At 43.3% G+C, this 22,047-nt stretch overlaps 1 protein-coding gene across 4 annotated transcripts in view; it reads right to left on the bottom strand.

The window, feature by feature from the left end:
* LOC126268192 (tetratricopeptide repeat protein 30A) overlaps positions 1 to 22,047 on the bottom strand; it is a 152,211-nt gene that overhangs the window by 72,102 nt on the left and 58,062 nt on the right. For all 4 annotated transcript variants that reach the window (XM_049973802.1, XM_049973804.1, XM_049973805.1 and 1 more), the window contains one exon: positions 9,361 to 9,629. In XM_049973802.1, the coding sequence (XP_049829759.1) occupies positions 9,361 to 9,629 (269 nt within the window). The remainder of the gene's footprint in view (positions 1 to 9,360; positions 9,630 to 22,047) is intronic.

The following is a 22,047-nucleotide window of genomic DNA, read 5'->3' as shown; positions in this document are numbered from 1 at the left end:
CCCCATATATGCTTCACCTGTCCTACTCGACCCAACAAGACACCTTCCTCTATGTTGACCTCCATCTCAAAGATTGCTACATCAGTACCTTTAACCATATCAAACTTAACAACCACCAGCAGTCCCTCCACTTCAACAGCTGCCACCCATTCCATATCAAAACGTCCCTTGCATACAGCATACTCACCCATGGCTGCCACGTCTGTAGTGACAAGCAGTGCTGCCGGAAATACACCGATGGTCTCACCAAGGCCATCACAGACCATAATTACCCTCCCAACCTTGTACAAAAACAGATCTCCCATGCCTTCTCTCTCAAGTCACCCACTATCTCACAAAGTCCCCTGCCTGGGCAAAAAGGAGCATTCCCCTCATGACTCAGTACCACCCAGGCCTGGAACAGCTGAATCACATTCTCTGCCAGGGTTTTGACTACCTCTCGTTGTGGCCTGAAATGATGAATGTCCTACCACTATCCTTCTCACCCCTCTCAAGGTGGTATTCTGCCACCCTCTGAACCGACACAAGAACCTCATCCATCCCTAGACAACTTCTGCTCTACTGCTCCCAACCCCTTGCCTCATGGTTCATATCCTTGTAATAGACCTAAATGCAAGACCTGTCCCACACATCCTCCCACCACCACTTACTCCAGTCTGATCACAACATTCATCACCTATCCCACCAAAGGCATGGCTACCTGTGAAATTAGTCATGTGATCGACAAGCTAAGCTGCAACCACTGTGCTGTGGTCTCCATGGACAGGACAACCAACATGCTGTCTGTACACATGAATGGCCACCCATGCTGCCCAATTCATTCAATGATTGCTTCACAGCCTATGCCATCTGGACGGCTACCACCAACAGGTTTTCTGAATTGTGCAGGTGGGAACTCTCCCTGCAATATATTCTACATTGCTGTAACCCTCCTGGCCTCAACCTTTGTTAGTCTTTGTCTGTAGCCTCTTCCCTGTTCCCATTCCAGCCCAATACAGTTCTCCATTTTGCCAATGCACCCACGGTCCTTTTACATCTCTCCTTTTCTGCTAACCCTCCCCCGCCCTCTGTCTAACCTCCCAACTATTCCTAGTTGCCCTACCCTCTCTCCACCTCATCCCTCTAAGCTCCCACAAGCAGCACTTAACTGTTCCCCATCCCTACCTTGCTATCTCTACCCATCCCTATCCAGCCTCCTCCTTACCTCCACCACCTGGTTGCATCTCCCATCAGGCGGTGCTACTCACAATATGGCCTCAGCAGCCAGAGGCTGCAGCCATGTGTGTGTGTGAGTTGCATTTGCGTGAGTGTGCGTATGTGTATGTTCTAACTCTGACAAAGGCCTTATTGGCGAAAAGCTAATTTTCTGACAGTCTTTCTGATGTGCCTATCTGTGACTCAGCATCTCCACTATATGGTGAGTAGCAACTATCCTTTACATATCATAAATTAACATAAATGACTGTAAGTCTAAATAAGGCTACCATTATTGTAATTATGGAATTCACAGCAAACACACACTAAATAATTCTGTCGCCTTTTTTATGTCATTTGTTAACTAACCATTTATTATGTAAACCAGATTACTGTGGAAGCATATAACTCAGTCCAATTAGAAAAGTTTAGCCCTGCAGCTTTTCAAACCAGTATGTAGTTTCTAAAATAGCAAAACATTCATACATCTGTCTTTATAATGCCAACCCCAGCCTAAAATCTTCAGTCTGTGACGAGCATGCAATCACATAACATCATGTAGTAGACTCCATATCTAGCTACCACCATGCCCACATCTCTGCAAGAGTCACTGCCAGATTAGCACATGAGTAACATCTTTGTGAAATGTTGGGAGACCTTGATTATTTTGTATTATGTTAAAATGCTCCCAACTGGTACACGTGTAATACAATATAAAGAACTCTGTTACCATCATTCTTAGTGTATGTGTGTGACTCAATTGACATGCAAACTTCCACCAGTGACTTATGTTATCTTTCATACAATTCTCTTTCTGAGACTGTCTGTGAATTACTGCCAATTCTTGTACGTAACTTGATGTTTATTATTTGTGTTGTTTACCATGGTAGCATAACGTGTGCACTGTTTTCCATAAAGTAAAGCCACTATTGTGACATTATAATGTTAGAGTTGGGTTGTGAGAATGTTCCCTAGTTTTGCTGGATATGTTACCCTGGTGAAGGGGGCAATAGAAGAGCCTACATGTAAAGGATATTTTTGGTGAGAACTGGAGCCAGTCATTGGGGGTCTGATAGAGACGGTAACTGTGGAAACAGTCAAAGTTAGAGCAATTCCTGAAAACCAGTTTACAGCAACTCGACAAACTTTCCTCAAGGAGGCACCGAGTGAAGTATGGACTTTGCTTGCAGGTAGGCTTTCAGCCTCTGTAAATCACTGTTGTGCAACAACCAACTGACTTCCTCAAGAACAATTCACAGAAGAACTAACTGAAGGACACACATAAAACTCAGCTTGTGGCTCTGTCTCTGGCAACACTGCCCTTGAGTTTCTGCTGGAAAAACTATGGAGAATGAGAGAAACAAGAGGCTGTGTTGTCAATACAAATAACTTACTATTGTTCATAGCAGAAGATGCCAGATGCAAATACGAAGACAACTGCAATCACATGCTGCATACACTGCACAAATGATGTCTGGAGAACAAGTTAGAGATGGTTGCACACAAGACAGTTTATTGTTTATTGACAACAAATCTCTCAAGAGGTAGAAATCCTTCAATATAAATAAATGAAGAATAGCTAAAAAGAAGAGAGATCATCAGATGTCTGTGGGATTGCTGTTAGACAAGAAAAAAACTTCTCTCTAACATCCAATGTATCTGCAAGAAAGGACTTAATATAATGAACAAATTATCAAATCTAGGGCAGAAGTAATTAAAACTGCCATTACCTACATCAAAACATATTACAAGGCAATTCTGACAATTATTGCAGATTACGGCACTGGAATCTTATTCCTGGGACACAGTGACAACAGGAAGATGTGTTTAACATTTCCTCATCCTCATAAACATAAAGGAGAAACTTAGTTTAACATACAAGCAGCCATCCAGGAGAATGATTTGTCATAGACCATAATAATGCTATTCAAAAAAGATAAACTGAAGACTAAGGAATTTATGTGACTACGGCTGTGAATGATCTTTGGCCTGGTTGGGCGACATACAGCCAACAATGACATGAGAATTTCTTCCAGAATGAGAGTCCCTATTACAATGAGAGAAGAAAAGCTATGGCATAAACTTAACAAAATAACAATCAGGGGTTTCTTGTAATAAATCTACAATGAGGAAACAAAAGACCTGTCATTAGAGAAGGAGCAGAAGCTGGGCCTATGAAAGGATGGGAAAGGAATTCAGCTGTGCTATCTTCAAAGGAACCATGCTAGAACAATTTCAGGAAATCATGGAAAACCTTAATATGGAAGACGGGATGACTGTAAGTACAACGCACCAACCACAGCACCACCTTGCTTGGTGAAACAACTACAGGACAGATGCAGCAACAGACCATCTCCAGCATGACAAGTATGTTGTCTTAAGACTTCCAGGAACATTGTGCTTCTAGTGGCTGCAATGAAGTGTCTCATAGAACGTCACTGAGCAGCAGTTTACAGACTGTGAGTAGCTCCTGACTGTATGGTCAACAGTTGTGGCATGTGCCCAAGACTACTGCACCCAGAAGCATAAGAAAGGACATTAGCTCATCTGCGAATGGATATCTGACTCTTTGATTCCACTTCTGTCCTGGAGAAGAATATGCTAGCAGGGCTGAGTGTAGGAAAAATAAAAGTAAATAAATAACTGACAAAACTTTTTTTACACAATAGAATCTTTTGTTTTTTAAATAATTTAATTTTTTTGAATTTATTATTTTTGTGTAAATTGCATTATATCACAAAAAAGTCTCACACTGAATTTAAGCCAGATCAAACCTTTCTGTACCACAAAAAGTTGCTTCCCAAGAACTGGAGGGAAAGTACACTGCAAAATCACAGACAGTTAAGCAGACATGCAAAATGCACTTTTTGTTAAAATTTAATTATATATTTAGAAATGTATGGTGCACAATAACATCAAGGCTGCAGACTATTCAAAGTTATGCCCACATACCAGTGACCTAAATAAAATATGTAATAACCAATACACTTATATATACAGGGTGTACACAAAGTCCAGGAACACTTTCAATTATTTATTGCACAAGAACTAAACAGTGCACAGATGTCATATATATTGCATATTGAAGAGGAACTCTGGAAGATTTTTTTTGTTTTTTACAAACATTTGATATATGAATTGTGAGTTACCTGGCAGACATCATTACGGTAATCAAATTCTTGCCATACCCGTCAACTGTGAGAGTCGCTTCCCATTTTCTCTCCCGGAGCTCTGCTACATCACATGGTAGGGGCGGTGCATACACCAGATCTTTAATGTGTCCCCACAGAAAAAAGTCACATGAAGTGAGATCTAGGGATCAGGGAGGTCATTTCTTGAAACAGCTGTCCCCTTCTGTAGCACTGGTGATCCATCAATGTGGCAACTCTGTGTTCAGGCACCTACAAACTTCATGATGAAAATGGGGTGGAGCCCGCTGAAAGATGAAAGGAGAGTACAATTGCATTTGAGGCATTAGCCATTGCTACAACATGTCCAAGTAGGAATATCCAGTGGCAGTGCTCTTGGCGAAGAAGAATGACCTGTACAGTTTTTGACATGACAAGGCACAAAAAACATTTATCTTTGGGGACTCGCGCTCAAATTCAGTTAATTCACATGGATGCTTTGTATCCCAGATTCGACAATTATGCCTGTTCACTTTCCCATTAGTGTGAAAAGTGGCTTTGTCACAAAAAATTAAGTGATCAACAATGCCATCCCTATCCTCATTCAATTGTTGCAACTGTGAACAAAACTCAAAACGCTTGTCTTTGTCATTGTCACTGAGCTTCTGCACTAGTTCCAGTTTGAATGGTCTCAAGGATAGCTTCTGTCACAGGACTTTCCACACTGTCATTGGAGCAATTTCGAGTTCACGGGATGCATGATGCACCAGTTTCTTTGGACTCCTTATGAATGTCTCTTGTACGCACTCCACATTCACTTCACTCACTGGCACATCTGCTTCTCTGTGCCGGGCACAAGCAATGAATCGTAACGAACTTGTTGTGGGAGTGGAAAATGGCCTTCCTTGTTGGTTGCTTCTTACTGTACTTGGTTCTAAACATCCCTGGAACAACTGTAGCACTCTTGTTTTTGTCAAACTCCGACACACAGAAAGCTCGCTCTGCACCTGAACTCGCCATGTTTGAGACTAGCGCTGACTATCGGCAAATTACCAAACTACACTGTGGCGGTATACATGAAAGAAAACTTTCAGGGTTTCTCTTCAAAATGACATATGTGTGATATCTGTACAAAGTTTGGTTCTTGTGCAGGAAATAACTGAAAGTGTTCCCGGACTTCACGTACACCCTGTGTAAATGGGTTTTGTATCCGTATATTTCACTTTGTAGCCAAAACTATTCACTGCAGACCAATGGCATTTATGCATGTGAGTAGCCTTAAGTCTTGCATTGTGCACTGTGGTGTTTAGGTCATGGTGGGTGGAAATGGGTTGTTGTGGATGGTAAAAATTGTAATGCCAATGTAATTAAGACACAGCACTGCCAACACAAATTGTGTGGTGTAATCTCTGCCTCTGCACATCTCAGTATTATTTATAATAATAGAAAGAAAAAATAGAAAGGAAAAACTGCTTATGAAAACTTTGATTCAGTTCCAGTTCAATATTTAAAGCAGGAGAAATTTATGTCTGCACACTTAAAGCTTTTGGCCAATGGCCTTAGTCAACAACAGATACACACACACACACACACACACACACACACACACACACACTCACGCAAATGATCTCACACACACGACTGCAATCTCAGGCAATTGAAACCACACTGCAAGCAGCAGCACCAGTGCATGATGGGAGTGGTGACTGAGTGGGGGAAAGGAGGAGGCTAGGGTGGGAAGGGACAGGGATATTATGGTAGGGATGAGAGGTGGGGAGCAGTCATAGAGGCAATAAATAAACAATAAAAAAAAGACTGGGTGTGGTGGTGGAATGACAGCTGTGTAGTGCTGGAATGGGAGCAGAGAAAGGGCTGGATGGGTTAGGACAGGAACTAATGAAGGTTGAGGCCAGGAGGGTTACGGGAACATAGGATGTATTGCAGGGAAAGTTCCCACCTGCACAATTCAGAAAAGCTGGTGTTAGTGGGAAGGATCCATATGGCACAGGCTGTTAAGCAGTCATTGAAATGAAGGATATCATGTTTGGCAGTGTGTTCAGCAACAGAGTGGTCTACTTGTTTCTGGGTCATAGTTTGTAGGTGGCCATTCATGCAGACAGACAGCTTGTTGGTTGTCATGCCTACATAGAATGCAGCACAGTGGTTACAGCTTAGCTTGTAGACCACATGACTTGTTTCACAGGTAGCCCTGCCTTTGATGGGATAAGTGATGTTAGTGATAGGACTGGAGTAGGTGGTGATGGTAGGGTGTATGGGACAGGTCTTCGATTAAGGTCTATTACAGGGACATAAGCTATGAGGTAAGGGACTGGGAGCAGGGCTCATGTAAGGATGGACGAGGATATTGTGCAGGTTCAGTGGATGGCGGAATACCACTGTGGGAAGAGTGGGAAGGATAGTGGGCAGGACATTTCTCACTTCAGGGCACAGCAAGAGGTAATCAAAACCCTGGTGGAGAATGAAATTCAGTTACTCCAGTCCTGGGTGGTACTGAGTTATGAGGAGAATGTTCCTCTGTGGCCGGACGGTAGGGCTTTGGGAGGTGGTGGGAGACTGGATAGATAAGGCTTGGGAGATTTGCTTTGTACAAAGTTGGGAGGATAATTATGGTCAGTGAAGGCTTCAGTGAGGCCCTCAGTATATTTCGAGAGGGACTGCTCGTCACTGCAGATGTGATGACCACAGGTGGCAAGGCTGTACTACAGGGTCTTCTTGGTATGGAATGGGTGGCACAGGGTACCACAAAATGACAGTGAGGAGACATGAGTAGGAAGGAGGTGACAGGACAGAATGGGCGGAAAAAAATTCTGAGAGCAGAGAACGTGTTGTAAGGATAACTCCTACCTGCACAGTTCAGAAAAGCTCGTGGTGAAGGAGAGGATTTACATGGCCTGGGCTGTGAAGCAGACATCAAAATAAAGCAAGTTATGTTCAGCTGCATGTTATGACACAGGGTGGTCTACTTTGCTCTTGGACACAATTTGGTGGTGGCTATTGATCCTGGTGGATAGCTGATTGGCAGTCACACCAATATAAAAAGCTGTGCAGTGAATGTAGCAGAGATGGTATATGATATGGCCGTACAAATTTGAGAGTTATCCGTGCAACACATTCTTTGTTCCCAACATTACTGCGGACTCAACATATGGTAACCTACTGTCCTACCACCCTGCAACCAACAGTTTCCGCCCCTTCTGATCTATCACCTCCTTCCTATGTTGCCTCACCCTCACTGGGTGCCACCCTATGCCAACACGCCTGCCCATCTTTCCCCTTCCCTGCTCCTCTCCTTTTCTGCTGTCCCCCTCCCCCTCCATACTCCCTGCCTGGTAGTCTCCTGATGCTGCACCTGGTGACAGTCTTGTCATGTTTCCATCTAGACCCTTCCACACACTAGCTTACAGTAAGTAGCAACCTATCCTTTTCCTTATGTTATTGATATTCCAACCAGGAGTTTCCATTATTTAGAATGAATGCAATATTCACTTGTTAAAGTCCAATTACTTCCATTACTTTTCTTTCTTTTTCTTCATTCAAACAACAGAGAATCTGGGATGGAGCAATAACAGTCAAAAGTGACAGATTGCTACTCACCACACAGAGGAGGCATTGAGTAGCAGACAGTAACAATAAAAAAGAATGCCAGATATATTCAGCTATCAGAGTAAGTCATCCATGAAACATAGAAGAAATACAAACATTCACATATGCACAACTCGCACATATATGGCCACTGTCATTTCAAGACACTAATGACATATTCGAGCCATGCGTGTGTGAGTAGTGTTTGTGTGAAAGTGTTTGAGTTTTCCAGACCTGATGAAAGACCTAGCTGGATATGTGTAGCATTCTTTTCCTTTGTGCCTACATGCAACTCAAAGCCTCCTCTATGTTGGGAGTAGCAATTGTTGTTTGGGTATGAGTGTCACAGCTAGCCACTTGTGTATGGGGAATCGTGTTCCCAAGCCTACAAGGTATCTGCAGTACCGGCAAGAGCTGTCAAAGAAGAAGAGAAATTAACTCTACCACAAGGTAACAACTAGCCAGGAGCACTTGGGGGTGGAAGCATTTTGGTACAGCAGCAGGCATTTGTATGAGTAGGTGCCACTAGCCATGAAAGTGTGAGCAGATCCCCACCCTCCTCTCCTTGATAACCACAGTAACAGATGTCCTTGGCATCTCACAATGTATTTCAGTCAGTTAATGTACTGATAAAACATGATGAATGCCTGGGGAGATGTAAGAATGTGTCTTCTCAACACTGTCTGGATGAATTAATTCATAGATAAATAAATATCTGAGAACAGACTGTATATGATCATGTCTTCACTTTCAGTTGACTTGTGATACAGCAGCTGACTACTGACTCAGATAGTGCCATGTGATATTTCAATTACATAGTGAATGTCTGCATGCAGCAGCAACTAGTGTTGATCCAGGATCATGAGAACAGAGGAGTTATCAACAATTAGCAAGGATATGTCGAATACATTTCCCATGCTAATCACCAACAGTCAGCTGGAAAGTAATACCTATTGACTGCCTGCAGAAACTTCCTCTATGGTATGACAAATATTTTACTTATGGCATATACTCTAAATAGTGTCACAATCTCAACCAGTAAATTTTTCTTGAAACTTCCTGGCAGGTTAAAACTGTGTGCTGGACCGAGACTCGAACTCGGGACCTTTGCCTTTCGCAGGCAAGTGCTTTATCAAGAAGCACTTGCCTGTGAAAGGCAAGGTCCTGAGTTCAAGTCTAAGTCTGGCACATAGTTTCAATCTGCCAGGAAGTTTCATATCAGTGCACATTCTACTGCAGAGTGAAAATCTTATTCTGGAATTTTTTCTTGCCTTGCAAAGAACAGTACAACTGTTATGATTGATTATTTACTTTAATCACGCAAACTCACAACAATTCTCATGTGTTTTATCAACTTATTTTTCACTATTTATTAATTAAAAATTAATTAATAATTTTGAGGAAGACATCTAAGATGGAGAGGGAACTAACTTACTGGAGTTAGATATTTGTATGTAAGGCTTGCATTATCTGCAAGAACATCAGCTGCCAGGTCGAAATACTCATATTTACAATAAAGCAGCAAGAGATTTCCAAATGTTTCAGGAGGAAATGGGTTTTGTTGCAATAAGAACTGAAGCTTTTCAAATCCTTCTGTGGGCTTTGTGTCCATATTCATCAGTGCTTGATTATGGAGTGTAACAGCATCTAGTTCTTCCTCAGACCTTGGAGGCATATCAGTTAAAGCTTCCCTAGCGGCTTCATCTGTAAAGAAATGACGACAGTGTTTAAAATTATTACACTTCTTCTGGACACGTAAAAGTGTGAAAAACACAAAAAATGTTCAACATGTATAAGATGATTGATGAGAAAAGACAATCTTTGTACGTAAATATGCTCTCCACCAATATTAAAGATGTAATATAATGATCAATAAAAATAGAATCAATTGAGCAGGATAAGATCACACATCCCTAGATGATAAATTAATCCAAGTGAAATTGTTATAACGTCAAGTTGAACACATATATTTCAGAGACGACACACTACATGTAAGTCACAGAGCAAGTAGACAAAGTAAGACATGTGTACACGGTAACAGTCAAATCAATACTGAGTCCAAGTCTGACGGCCGCTGGCTGGCTGGCCGCTTAGGTGGGGCGGCTGCTGCATGGCTGGCAGACAGTGCCACATGTAAATGATGCGTGTAACTGCGTGGCGGCACTTTGAAAGATCGGCGAGTCACAACAGAAATATTGCGGGAAACTAGATTAAAACGACCACTACCATAAAAAGAACATTTGACAACAAAGTTATAAATGAAATAAATAATGCAGAGAATGACTGCAGCAAAAATAAAATCATGAGAAAAAAAAGAAGAACACTCAACAGCACATATAGGTTTTTTTTAAATGGCCTACACTTATAAATAAATATTTGTAATAATTATTATTTGTGTCATCCTCACATGACAAAGATATTGTAGGGAGATATAATTACACTCCTGGAAATGGAAAAAAGAACACATTGACACCGGTGTGTCAGACCCACCATACTTGCTCCGGACACTGCGAGAGGGCTGTACAAGCAATGATCACACGCACGGCACAGCAGACACACCAGGAACCGCGGTGTTGGCCGTCGAATGGCGCTAGCTGCGCAGCATTTGTGCACCGCCGCCGTCAGTGTCAGCCAGTTTGCCGTGGCATACGGAGCTCCATCGCAGTCTTTAACACTGGTAGCATGCCGCGACAGCGTGGACGTGAACCGTATGTGCAGTTGACGGACTTTGAGCGAGGGCGTATAGTGGGCATGCGGGAGGCCGGGTGGACGTACTGCCGAATTGCTCAACACGTGGGGCGTGAGGTCTCCACAGTACATCGATGTTGTCGCCAGTGGTCGGCGGAAGGTGCACGTGCCCGTCGACCTGGGACCGGACCGCAGCGACGCACGGATGCACGCCAAGACCGTAGGATCCTACGCAGTGCCTTAGCGGACCGCACCGCCACTTCCCAGCAAATTAGGGACACTGTTGCTCTTGGGGTATCGGCGAGGACCATTCGCAACCGTCTCCATGAAGCTGAGCTACGGTCCCGCACACCGTTAGGCCGTCTTCCGCTCACGCCCGAACATCGTGCAGCCCGCCTCCGGTGGTGTCGCGACAGGCGTGAATGGCGGAACGAATGGAGACGTGTCGTCTTCAGCGATGAGAGTCGCTTCTGCCTTGGTGCCAATGATGGTCGTATGTGTGTTTGGCGCCGTGCAGGTGAGCGCCACAATCAGGAGTGCATACGACCGAGGCACACAGGGCCAACACCCGGCATCATGGTGTGGGGAGCGATCTCCTACACTGGCCGTACACCTCTGGTGATCGTCGAGGGGACACTGAATAGTGCACGGTACATCCAAACCGTCATCGAACCCATCGTTCTACCATTCCTAGAACGGCAAGGGAACTTGCTGTTCCAACAGGACAATGCACGTCCGCATGTATCCCGTGCCACCCAACGTGCTCTAGAAGGTGTAAGTCAACTACCCTGGCCAGCAAGATCTCCGGATCTGTCCCCCATTGAGCATGTTTGGGACTGGATGAAGCATCGTCTCATGTGGTCTGCACGTCCAGCACGAATGCTGGACCAACTGAGGCGCCAGGTGGAAATGGCATGGCAAGCCGTTCCACAGGACTACATCCAGCATCTCTACGATCGTCTCCATGGGAGATTAGCACCCTGCATTGCTGCTAAAGGTGGATATACACTGTACTAGTGCTGACATTGTGCATACTCTGTTGCCTGTGTCTATGTGCCTGTGGTTCTGTCAGTGTGATCATGTGATGTATCTGACCCCAGGAATGTGTCAATAAAGTTTCCCCTTTCTGGGACAATGAATTCACGGTGTTCTTATTTCAGTTTCCAGGAGTGTATATCAGAGTAAGCTGATGGAAAATTTAAAGCTATACTACCAATGTTTTATGTAGCTCAATTGTTCCTTTTCACTTATGCCATTGTCTGTCGGTCTTTTGAGTTAAAAGTTATAATATGGGAAAGTCACAAGTTTTCATTCTCCTACTGTCCGCCAAGATAGCTGAGTGGTCAGCGTGACGATTGCCGTCCTACCGGCCAGGTTCAATTCCCAGCTGAGTCGAAGATTTTCTCCGCTCAGGGACTGGGTGTTGTGTTGTCTTCATCATCATTTTATCCCCATCCAGTACGCAGGTCGCCCAATGTGGCGCCGAATGTAATAAGACCTGCACCAAGGCCGGTGGACATGCCCCACAAGGGGCCTCCCAGCCAATGGCGCCAAACGCTCATTTCCATTTCCATTCTCCTACTGGGCTGCATCCAAATCTCTACATCCCAATGTGATGAGGACTTGTATTTTTAAATGGACCTCTTTGGAGAACAGGTCAATATGAAGAGAGACTAGTTGACACAGCCACACTTGCATAGTTGTACATCACTGGGAAGATGAGGTAAATATCAAGTAATTATTCTTGAAATCCATGTTCCAGAAATGCCACAATGTTTCTTAACCTGCAAGCATCCATAACTTTGTGCAATTCTGGGCTTATAGTTTCAGGTGTGGCTAAATGTACATTAGCATAACTATGTCAGATCTGAACGAAAAACTACCACTAACCACTAAATCTGGTGACCTATACTAGGATGTCACCATCAAGAAAGAGTTAGCACATTTGTAATAATTTAAAATAATTACATAATTTTATAAATTTTCTGTTATACTAAGTGTTGTCTCTCTGTGTTTCATGAATGGGATACTATATTATCGTAACAAGGATAGAAATCACCTTATATGCAAAAGATTAAAGTTAATCAATTGGAGAATTAATTACGGAAGGTGCAAAAAGCACTGAAACGGTAGGACAATTCATGATACATTGCTTGCATGAGTGCACTTAGTAGCATCTCTACAATTCCCAAACTGAAGAATTCTCATAAAATACATAAACATTTGGACAGAAAACTAATTTTAGGGGGAGAAATGTTAGTATAAAATTGAGTTATACCAGTAATGTATTTTGATACTTGTTAGTGAGGCACGACTGAATAGGTTTTGTAGTGATATCTTTACTATTACTGTTTTTCAAAGGTATTCATTTATTTTGTCATTTTGTAAAATTATCAAAAAATGAGCACACAAGATAGGCACATTGCCACATAGATGTCACTGACATGGACCTGGCTACAAATGAAATTGAAACTGAAAATGTCTGCCGCGGTGACGGTGAACAATTACATTTTTTCAATTAATATGGACACAGCTGATAGTAACATTACCATTTAAAATGATACGATGATGACAGTACTTGAGACAGGGTCAAAATTTTCTCATGAAGTATTTTTTCCCCTGGTGAAAATGTAACACAGGGCACCATGGATTTATTAACCCATTCTTTGCCTGTTACACTTATACCTATTGCAAATGTGATTTTGCATTGTGCACAACAGAAAACCCGAGCTTCAATGATTTCAAGAATGAGTTTAAGGAAGAGCAAAAACATACATTTAATAATCTTAAATCAAACACTTAAGCAAAGTATCAGTGAAAAATTTAATGATTTTACAAAACGACAGATACACAAAAGGAATTACTTGAACAGCAAAAGCAGACTCTTGATGCTTTCAGAACTAACATAACACAAGAGTTCAATGACTTGGCAAAATATTTGCATGACGATCTTTCAAATGAATTATCAGATCAACTTGTAAATATGGGGAAAGATCTAAAACACAGTTGCTCACTGATTTGTCACAAGATATAAATAATTTAAGCCAAAAAGTGTCATCAATAGGTGAGACACAAGAACAGTTTGTGGAAAATGTGAAGGAGATATCTGAGGCTCAGACAAAACTGCAGCAGGAGCAGTTACAATTGTACCAGAATATAAATACACTTGCACGTACCATTGACGGGCTGCAAACAGCAAACCTGAACAGGTGCAAGACCTGTCCTTGCAACTAGATAGCATAAGTTTAAATATACAGTTCATGAGAAAGGAGCAAGAAAGGATAGATAAAGACATTACAGAAATAAAGAATAGAGCCGAGGCTGGTATGCTAGACCAGTACCCTGATACAGAAGTTAATCCAGGAACACATGGGTTATGTAGATGTGATTGAGGAAGTGATGAAGGTACAGAAGGCAGAACTAAGAGCTGAAATATATCAGAGGTTGAAAACAATGGAGGAAAAGTTGTAGATCAACAGTATCAGAAACACAAAAGGAAAGAGAACATTCATCCCCAACTTATCAGGTGTCAACAGGCATCACAGATAATCCGAACATCTGTTCACATATGAACTCTAACTCTTCGGGTGAAACAGACGACAACTATAACAAGCAGCAGGTGCTGCCAACTGTTGCACAGAGGTATTCAGAATGTGATCCGATACATCAAAACAATGCCACACCGGCAATGGACAGTGCCTTTCTACTTTGCTCATGATTGAAGGCTTATTACAACTCAAGCAGTTTCTTATTTTTTCTTCCAGAGGTAAGCAAACAAATCCAGTCATGTTCATAAGAGCCACCTGGAATGTTTTGACAATGAACTGGACTGAAGAGCAGAAGATGTGCTTTGAGGTGGGTTATACATAGGGTGATGTCTTGCTGTGGGCCACTGACATGGCAAAAGAGTCACATGCATAAATAGATTGAAAGGGCATTCCTAGACAAGTTTTGTCCATTGCAGTACAAGACAGATTAAGGCATGAAGTGTTTAAACCGGCACCATTCAGCAGAAAACACAGAGGGCTCAGAAGATACTTCAAAAAGTATCTAAATAAAACCTGTTACTGGACATACCTGATATCACACATAGATGTTCTAAAAATTTTGATAAGCTGACAACTGGCTAACATTTGTGAGAAATTAATCACCACTATTTAGCATGCTATAGTGAATTTCCTCTCATTTCTCAAGTCCATCGATCTTATCTATGAAGAGAGACCTGCGCAAGCACAAAGTGACAGTGCGCAGACAGATCCCACATGAACTAACAAACAACATGGTGGGAATGGCAATAACCACCAACATGATTGGCAGCCATATCCCCCTCACAGCAATACTAACAGGAACCAATTTGTTAATGTAAAGGGGCAAAAATCAAGTGAGGATATAAAAATAACCAAGGACAGAATTTCAATTATCAGAATTTAATGGCCACAGAGGTTATAATCAGCAAGTGTACCATGCACTATTGACCATGGGCAATGACCCGAATAGCACCTGGCAAGGGTAGAATGCAACTAGGTGACAGAATAATTCCCTGCCGCCTGACTATAATCAGTGCAATCAAAATTACATTTTGAATAGTGGCCAGGGACAATGAAATTTCAAATTGAGAGCCACACAGGCTACTAACAGATGAAACCAGATACATAATGTGCACATAGTTGAGGCTACCCCTAATGAGGAGGTTGCTGCTCAAGGTAATTCAGAAAATATGAGCCAGTCTCGATAGGCCACCGTTTGATGACCAGTAATAGGGGTAGGGGCATAGAACAGTTAAAAGCTGTTTTCTTAGATACGACAACTGTGGTGATATCAAAGATAACCTGCGCCAGGAAGACATTACCAACTGTGTAGATGAAAATGAAGACACAGGACAGGCACTAATCAATGCATAAATACAGGGTGCCAATTACTGAACCATAAGAAATAAAACTGTCATAACTTCTGAACGATTTCCTTTAGGACATTAAAACTGCACAGTTGGCTGTGGGACATGATGGGAATCAGTATGCACATGCACGCGCACCTTGTTGTTGTCACCCATTTGCACATGAAAATGGCACAGTACTGTGTGCCTGAACGTATAGTGCTTGTGAAGGCCTACCATGCAAGCAATAACAGCCCACCTGTGGCTCAAAGGAAGTTTGCAACAGAGTTAAAACTGGAGACAACCGGTCCAAGTGTGTTAACAATCAAGAAGTTTTAATTCACATGTTTGAGAGAAAGGGTAGTCTTCGTGATGACAGTGTTGGCAATGTCGGTAATCCAAAAATGTTGCAAATGCCTGAAAACATTGAGAAGACACATGTTGTGTTTCAAATCAGCCCCAAGAAATCGATCGGATGAGCTGCACAACAGGTGGTAATCAATGGAGAGACACTGTGACAAACTGCTGTTGCAGACCTGCGTCTCTTCCTATATAACATTCAAGCCAATCACCCATTAACACACAGGTCCAAGGAACCATTTCACCAATGCTATTGTCCACAGAATTGACAAACAGGACTTTGATGTGAGCACGGTTTGGTTTAGCAACGAAGCGCACTTTCATTTGGATGGGTTCGTCAATAAGCAAAACTCATACATTTGGGGAACTGAGAATCCACATTTCGCATTCAAGAAGTCTTTTCAGCCTCATTGGGTGACTGTGTGGTGTGCAATGCCCAATTACAGAATAATCAGTGTGACATTCCTTGATGGCACAGTGGCAACTGCTGAACAGTATGTGAAGGTTTTGGAAGACAATTCCACCCCCATTACTCAAAGTGACCCTGATTTTGAAAAGATGTGGTTCATGCAAGACGAAGCTCAACCCCATCAAAGCAGGAGAGTGTTCAATGTCCTTGAGGAGCTCACTGGGGACAGCATTCTGACTCCGGGGTGCCCAGAGGCCACTGGCATGGACCTTGATTGGCCGCCATATTCTCCGGATCTGAACACATTCGAAACCTTTTTGTGGGGCTATATTAAAGCCAAGGTGAACAGCAATAAACCTGAAGCCATTGCTAAGCTGAAAACTGCCTTTCAGGATGTCATTGACAGCTTGGATGTTCCAACACTTCAGCAAGTCATACAGAATTTCACTGTTCATCTGAGCCACATCATTGCCAATGATGGCAGGCATATCGAACATGTCATAACCTAAATATGAATATCTGTAGTAAAAAAACAATGGAAAATTCAGGATAGAATGTAACAATATGAGAGAAGGAAAGTTGCTACTCACCATATAGCGGAGATGCTGTGCTGCGATAGGCCCAATAAAAAGATTCAGACAATCATAACCTTTGGCCATTAAGGCCTTTGTCAGCAGTAGACACACATACACACACGCAAACACACACTCATGCAAGCGCAACTTGCACACACACGTCTGTAGTCTCAGAGAGCTGAGACTACACTGCAAGCAGCAGCACCAGTGCCTGATGGGAGTGGTGAGTGGGTGGGGGTAAGGAGGAGGCTGGGGTAGGGAGGGGGAGGGATAGTATGGTGGGAGTGGCAGACAGTGAAGTGTTGCAGTTTAGTCGGAGGGTAGGAGAGAAAATGCGGAGGGGGGAGGGGTAAGTAGTGTAAAGGAGAGAAATAAAATAAAATAAAAATAAATTCTTTCCTGTGTTTCTCTTGCTACCTTATGAACCACACTGCACCCTCTGATTACGAGCCACACTATATCAATGGACTCGGCCGCATGCAACAGACGGCCTCAAGGACATGCTGATTGTTGGTGCAGCATCTTATGTCCCACATTACTTCCGCCAATATAATTAAGCCTCCACCTTCAAACTGATCATGCTCCCTGTGTCATTTCCCGTATTTATGCATGTTATCTCCTGCACTTTTCCGGTGCCACATGATCTTACATCTCTAACTACGAACCCCTCCCCACCCCCCACACTTTCTCCATTCTATCCCTGTTCGCACCCACTAAATCCACTCATCCAGTCACATCTGTCATCTCCCTTCTCTACGCTTATCCACCCTCAAACCTGCTACATTCTCTACTTTGACTTTCGTGACTTCATGTCAATTTTAGTGAGTTTTTGCCTTCCACTATCATCGTCTTCCTCAGATTTCATATCATTTTTCCCCCTGTGCATCCATTTCACATTTTTCACATGTATTTCGTGTATTTTTGCAAAATCTTCTGGGCGTATTTCTACTTTCTTACATATTTTTTTGGCAGTTTTTACCCCCATGGATCTTTGCTCTTTCCATCTGCATCAATATAGAAACGTTTCCTTACCCCTAGGCAGATCCCAGTCCCGTATACTGTTCCTGTGTTGCTGCTTGGCTCATGAAATCCCCACTTACCATCAAATTACCCATCTCTGGGTGCCACCCCTCATTCCACAATGACCTCCACCTGTTCCGACTCCGCCAATCCTTATCCCTCACCAACATAGTCCCGTAAAACCATTTCAACCAAGCCCAATCCTCCTTGCAGTACATTCTCTCCATCTGCAAAATTCTCCTGCTATGTAATCCGAAATTCCTGGAACCAATAACTCAAATTGAAACTCTTGCCCTGCAAGAACTTGAGCAACATGCACAACGCCACCTCAAAAAGCTCACCACCCTGCACACTTCCTACTCCCACCTCGGAGTACCACTGTCCACCACCTCTACAACAATCTCCAAACCTCCCCCCCCCCCCCCCCCTTAGCTGACAAACCTTGTCTCGCAGACCTACTACGCTTACCCCACCCTCCAAAACCCCCTCCCACCACCACACAGAACTCAAAACCTAAGCAGACCCGCAACACAGCCATGAACCTTTCCTCCAGAAGCCTTAGTCCCACAGAAATATCAGTCCTTTCCAAAGGCCTCACCTTTTGCCCCACTCCCAAATTCAACCATGCAGGACTAGTTAAAGACCTTCTCTCCGTCTCCCAGTCCCTACAGTGGAAACACTTTGTTGCCACCAACCCGACCAATCAGACTCAACCAAAGACCAATATTGAATCTTGCCTAACATAGTTCACTCCTCCATCCAACCATGATCCACCCCCACTGCCTCCAAACCACCCCTGTTACCTTTCCAGAATTTCTTATCCTCGAACCTTGCCTCACCATCATTCCCTAAATTCTCCAACAAGCATACTAACCTTACATCCACTAAAAGAACCACAGTCCACGATCTAAAAACTGATCCTGATCTTATAATCCTATCTGCAGACAAAGGCTCCACCACCGTAGTTTTTAACCACAAGGATTACGTGGCAGAAGGACTCCATCAGTTGTCAGATACTTCCACCTATAAACCATGCCACAGTGATCCCATTCCAACAATCCAGCAGGATCTCCAGTCACTACTCAAATCCTTAGGCCCATCCCAGAACCTCTCTCCAGAGTCCATCTCTCTACTTATCCCTACCACTCCCCGCACTCCCACCTTCTACATGCTTCCTAAAGTCCATAGACCCAACCATCCAGGATTCCTATTGTGGCTGGTTACTGTGCCCCCACTGAGAGAATCTCTGCTCTCATAGACCAACACCTTCAACCTATTGCCCGGAACCTATCCTCCTATATAAAAGATACCAACCACTTCCTCGACAGGGACACACCACAGCTCCTTTCCCTTTACCACACGGTGCCCTGTTCGTCACTATTAATGCCCCCCCCCACCCACCCATATACTAACATTCCTAATGCCCATGGCCTTACTGCTATCAAACACTACCTTTCCAGACACCCTATGGATTCCAAACCAACAACCTCCTTCCTAGTCTCCATGACCAACTATATCCTCACCCCTCACCCACAGTTACTTCTCCTTTGAAGGCTACCTACAAACAAATCCGTGGTACGGCTATGGGCACCCGCATGGCACCATCCTATGCTAACTTATTCATGGGCCATCTAGAGGAATCATTCCTACAAACCCAGAAGACTACACCTCTCATCTGGTTCAGATCATTGATGAAATCTTTGCTATCTGGATTGAAGGTGAGGACACCTTATTCACATTCCTCCAGAACATCAACAACTTCTCCCCCATTTGCTTCACCTGGTCCTACTCAACCCAACAATCCACCTTCCTAGATGTTGACCTCCACCTCAGAGATGGCAACATCAGTACCTCCATCCATATCAAACCTACTAACCACCAGCAATACCTCCACTTCGACAGCTGCCACTGTTTCATACCAAGAAGTCCCTTCCATACAGCCTAGCCACCCATGGTCATCGCATCCGCAGTGACGAGCAGTCCCTCTCTAAATATACCAAGGGTCTCACTGAAGGCTTCAATGACTGAAATTATCCTCCTATCCTTGTACAAAAACAAATCTCCCGTGCCTTATCTTTCCAGTCTCCCACCACCTCCCAAAGTCCCACAGTCTGGCCACAGAGGAGCATACCCCATGTAACTTAGTACCATCCAAGACTGGAGCAAATGAATTATATTTTCCACCAGCATTTCGATTACCTCTTGTCATGCCCTGAAATGAGAAATGTCCTACCCACTATCCTTCCCACTCCTTCTACCATGGCATTCCGCCGTCCACTGAACCTACACAATATACTTATCCATCCTTACACAACCCCTGCTCTCAATCAATTACCTCATGGCTCATACCCCTGTAATAGACCTAGATGCAAGAGCTGTCCCATACATCCTTCTACCACCACCTACTCCAGTCCGGCCACTAACATCACCTATCCCATCAAAGGCAGGGCTACCTGTGAAACCAGTCATGTAATTTGCAAGCTAAGCTGCAACCAATGTGCTGCATTCTATGTAGGCATGACAACCAACAAGCTGTCTGTCTGCATGAATGGCCAACGACAAACTGTGGCCAAAAACAAGTGGACCACCCTGTAGCTGAACACGCTGCCAAACATGATACCCCTCATCTCAATGACTGCTTCACAACCTGTGTCATATGGATCATTCCCACCAACACCAGCTTTTCTGAATTGTGCAGGTGGGATCTTTTCCTGTAATACATCCTATGTTCCCGTAACCCTCCTGGCCTCAACCTTCGTTAGTCACTGTCCTCACCCATCCAGCCCCCTCAGTGTTCCCATTCCAGCACCACACAGCTGTATTTCACCACCACACCCAGTCTTTTAATTTCTTTTTTTTATGTTTTATTTTTATTTCTCTCCTTTCCGCTACTTACCCCCCCCCCCCTCCCCCCTCCGAACCTTCTCTCCTACCCTCCGTCTAAAACGCAACACTTCACTGTCCGCCACTCCCACCATACTATCCCTCCCCCTCCCCGTTCCAGCCTCATCCTTACCCCCACCCAGTCACACTACCATCATGCACTGGTGCTGCTACTCACAGTGTAGTTTCAGCTCTCTGAGACTGCAGACAAGTGTGCAAGTTGCGCTTGCATGAGTGTGTGTGTGCGTATGTGTAAGTGTGTCTACTGCTGACAAAGGCCTTAATGGCCAAAAGCTATGACTGTGTGGATCTTTTTACTGTGCGTATCGCGACTCAGCATCTCCACTATATGGTGAATATCTGTAGTAATGTTTACATGTTGAATTAAGTGAGTGCAAGCCATAGTTTGCAACTAATTTATGTTTTTTCCCCATACAGTCCACTAATTGTCACCCTGTACTTCATGTAAGGGTAGCCATAGTACTGGACAATGGAGTTACCACAAACATAGTTTCACAGGGCTACAAAAATGATGATTCAAACCAATACTTCCAGTCGAAAATTGTAAAATCCAAACAGTTGTAGGAGGTAAGTCTAAAGACATAAAATTGGAGGAATGGATTCCTATTCAAATTGATAACTTCTCTTTACAGTGCACTTTTCTTGTGGTTGAAAGGCTAATAGTAAACTGCCTTATTGGCATGGACACCTTTAGGAAACACCAAGCACAAATTAACATTGGTAAGGGGAAGTGTCATTTCATTGTGAAAGACCAACAATATTCAGTAGAACTCGTCAAGTCAAACACCAGAGATAGCAAATCAAAACACGCTACTGACATTTGAATACAATTCCTTGATCCTACCATCATGTTTGAAAACATATAGGCAACTAAGAAACCACAGGAAGAGGAAATAGGCCCTGAGATGTTGCATGCCAAGGTAAGTGAGTGAGCATGTCTTACAGAAGAACAAGAGGAGGAATTGCAGGAGTTTTTAACACATTATCATCATGTTTTTGAATGATGCCCTGGCATAATCAAAGGAATACAAGTACAAAATGAAATCTTCTGCTTTTTGTCTTGCCCCATTCAATGTGCAAAGAAGGAGGCTGTGAGAAAGGAGGTCAATAGAATTATAAACTGAGAAATAATACAACCATCCATATCTCCGTATTGTAGCCCCATTTTGGCCATTAGCCAATCAGACACTAGTGTCTACCTTGTGCTAGGCACACAAGGAATAAATAAAATTATTCCACCTCTCACGACATGGCGTAACAACCTGGAAGAACAACTTCTAAAATTCCATGACG

The sequence above is a fragment of the Schistocerca gregaria genome, chromosome 4, assembly GCF_023897955.1.
Source record: "Schistocerca gregaria isolate iqSchGreg1 chromosome 4, iqSchGreg1.2, whole genome shotgun sequence".
Classification (NCBI taxonomy): domain Eukaryota; kingdom Metazoa; phylum Arthropoda; class Insecta; order Orthoptera; family Acrididae; genus Schistocerca; species Schistocerca gregaria.
The sequence above is the reverse complement of the archived record's forward strand: the minus strand, read 5'-3'. Positions and strand labels throughout refer to the sequence as shown.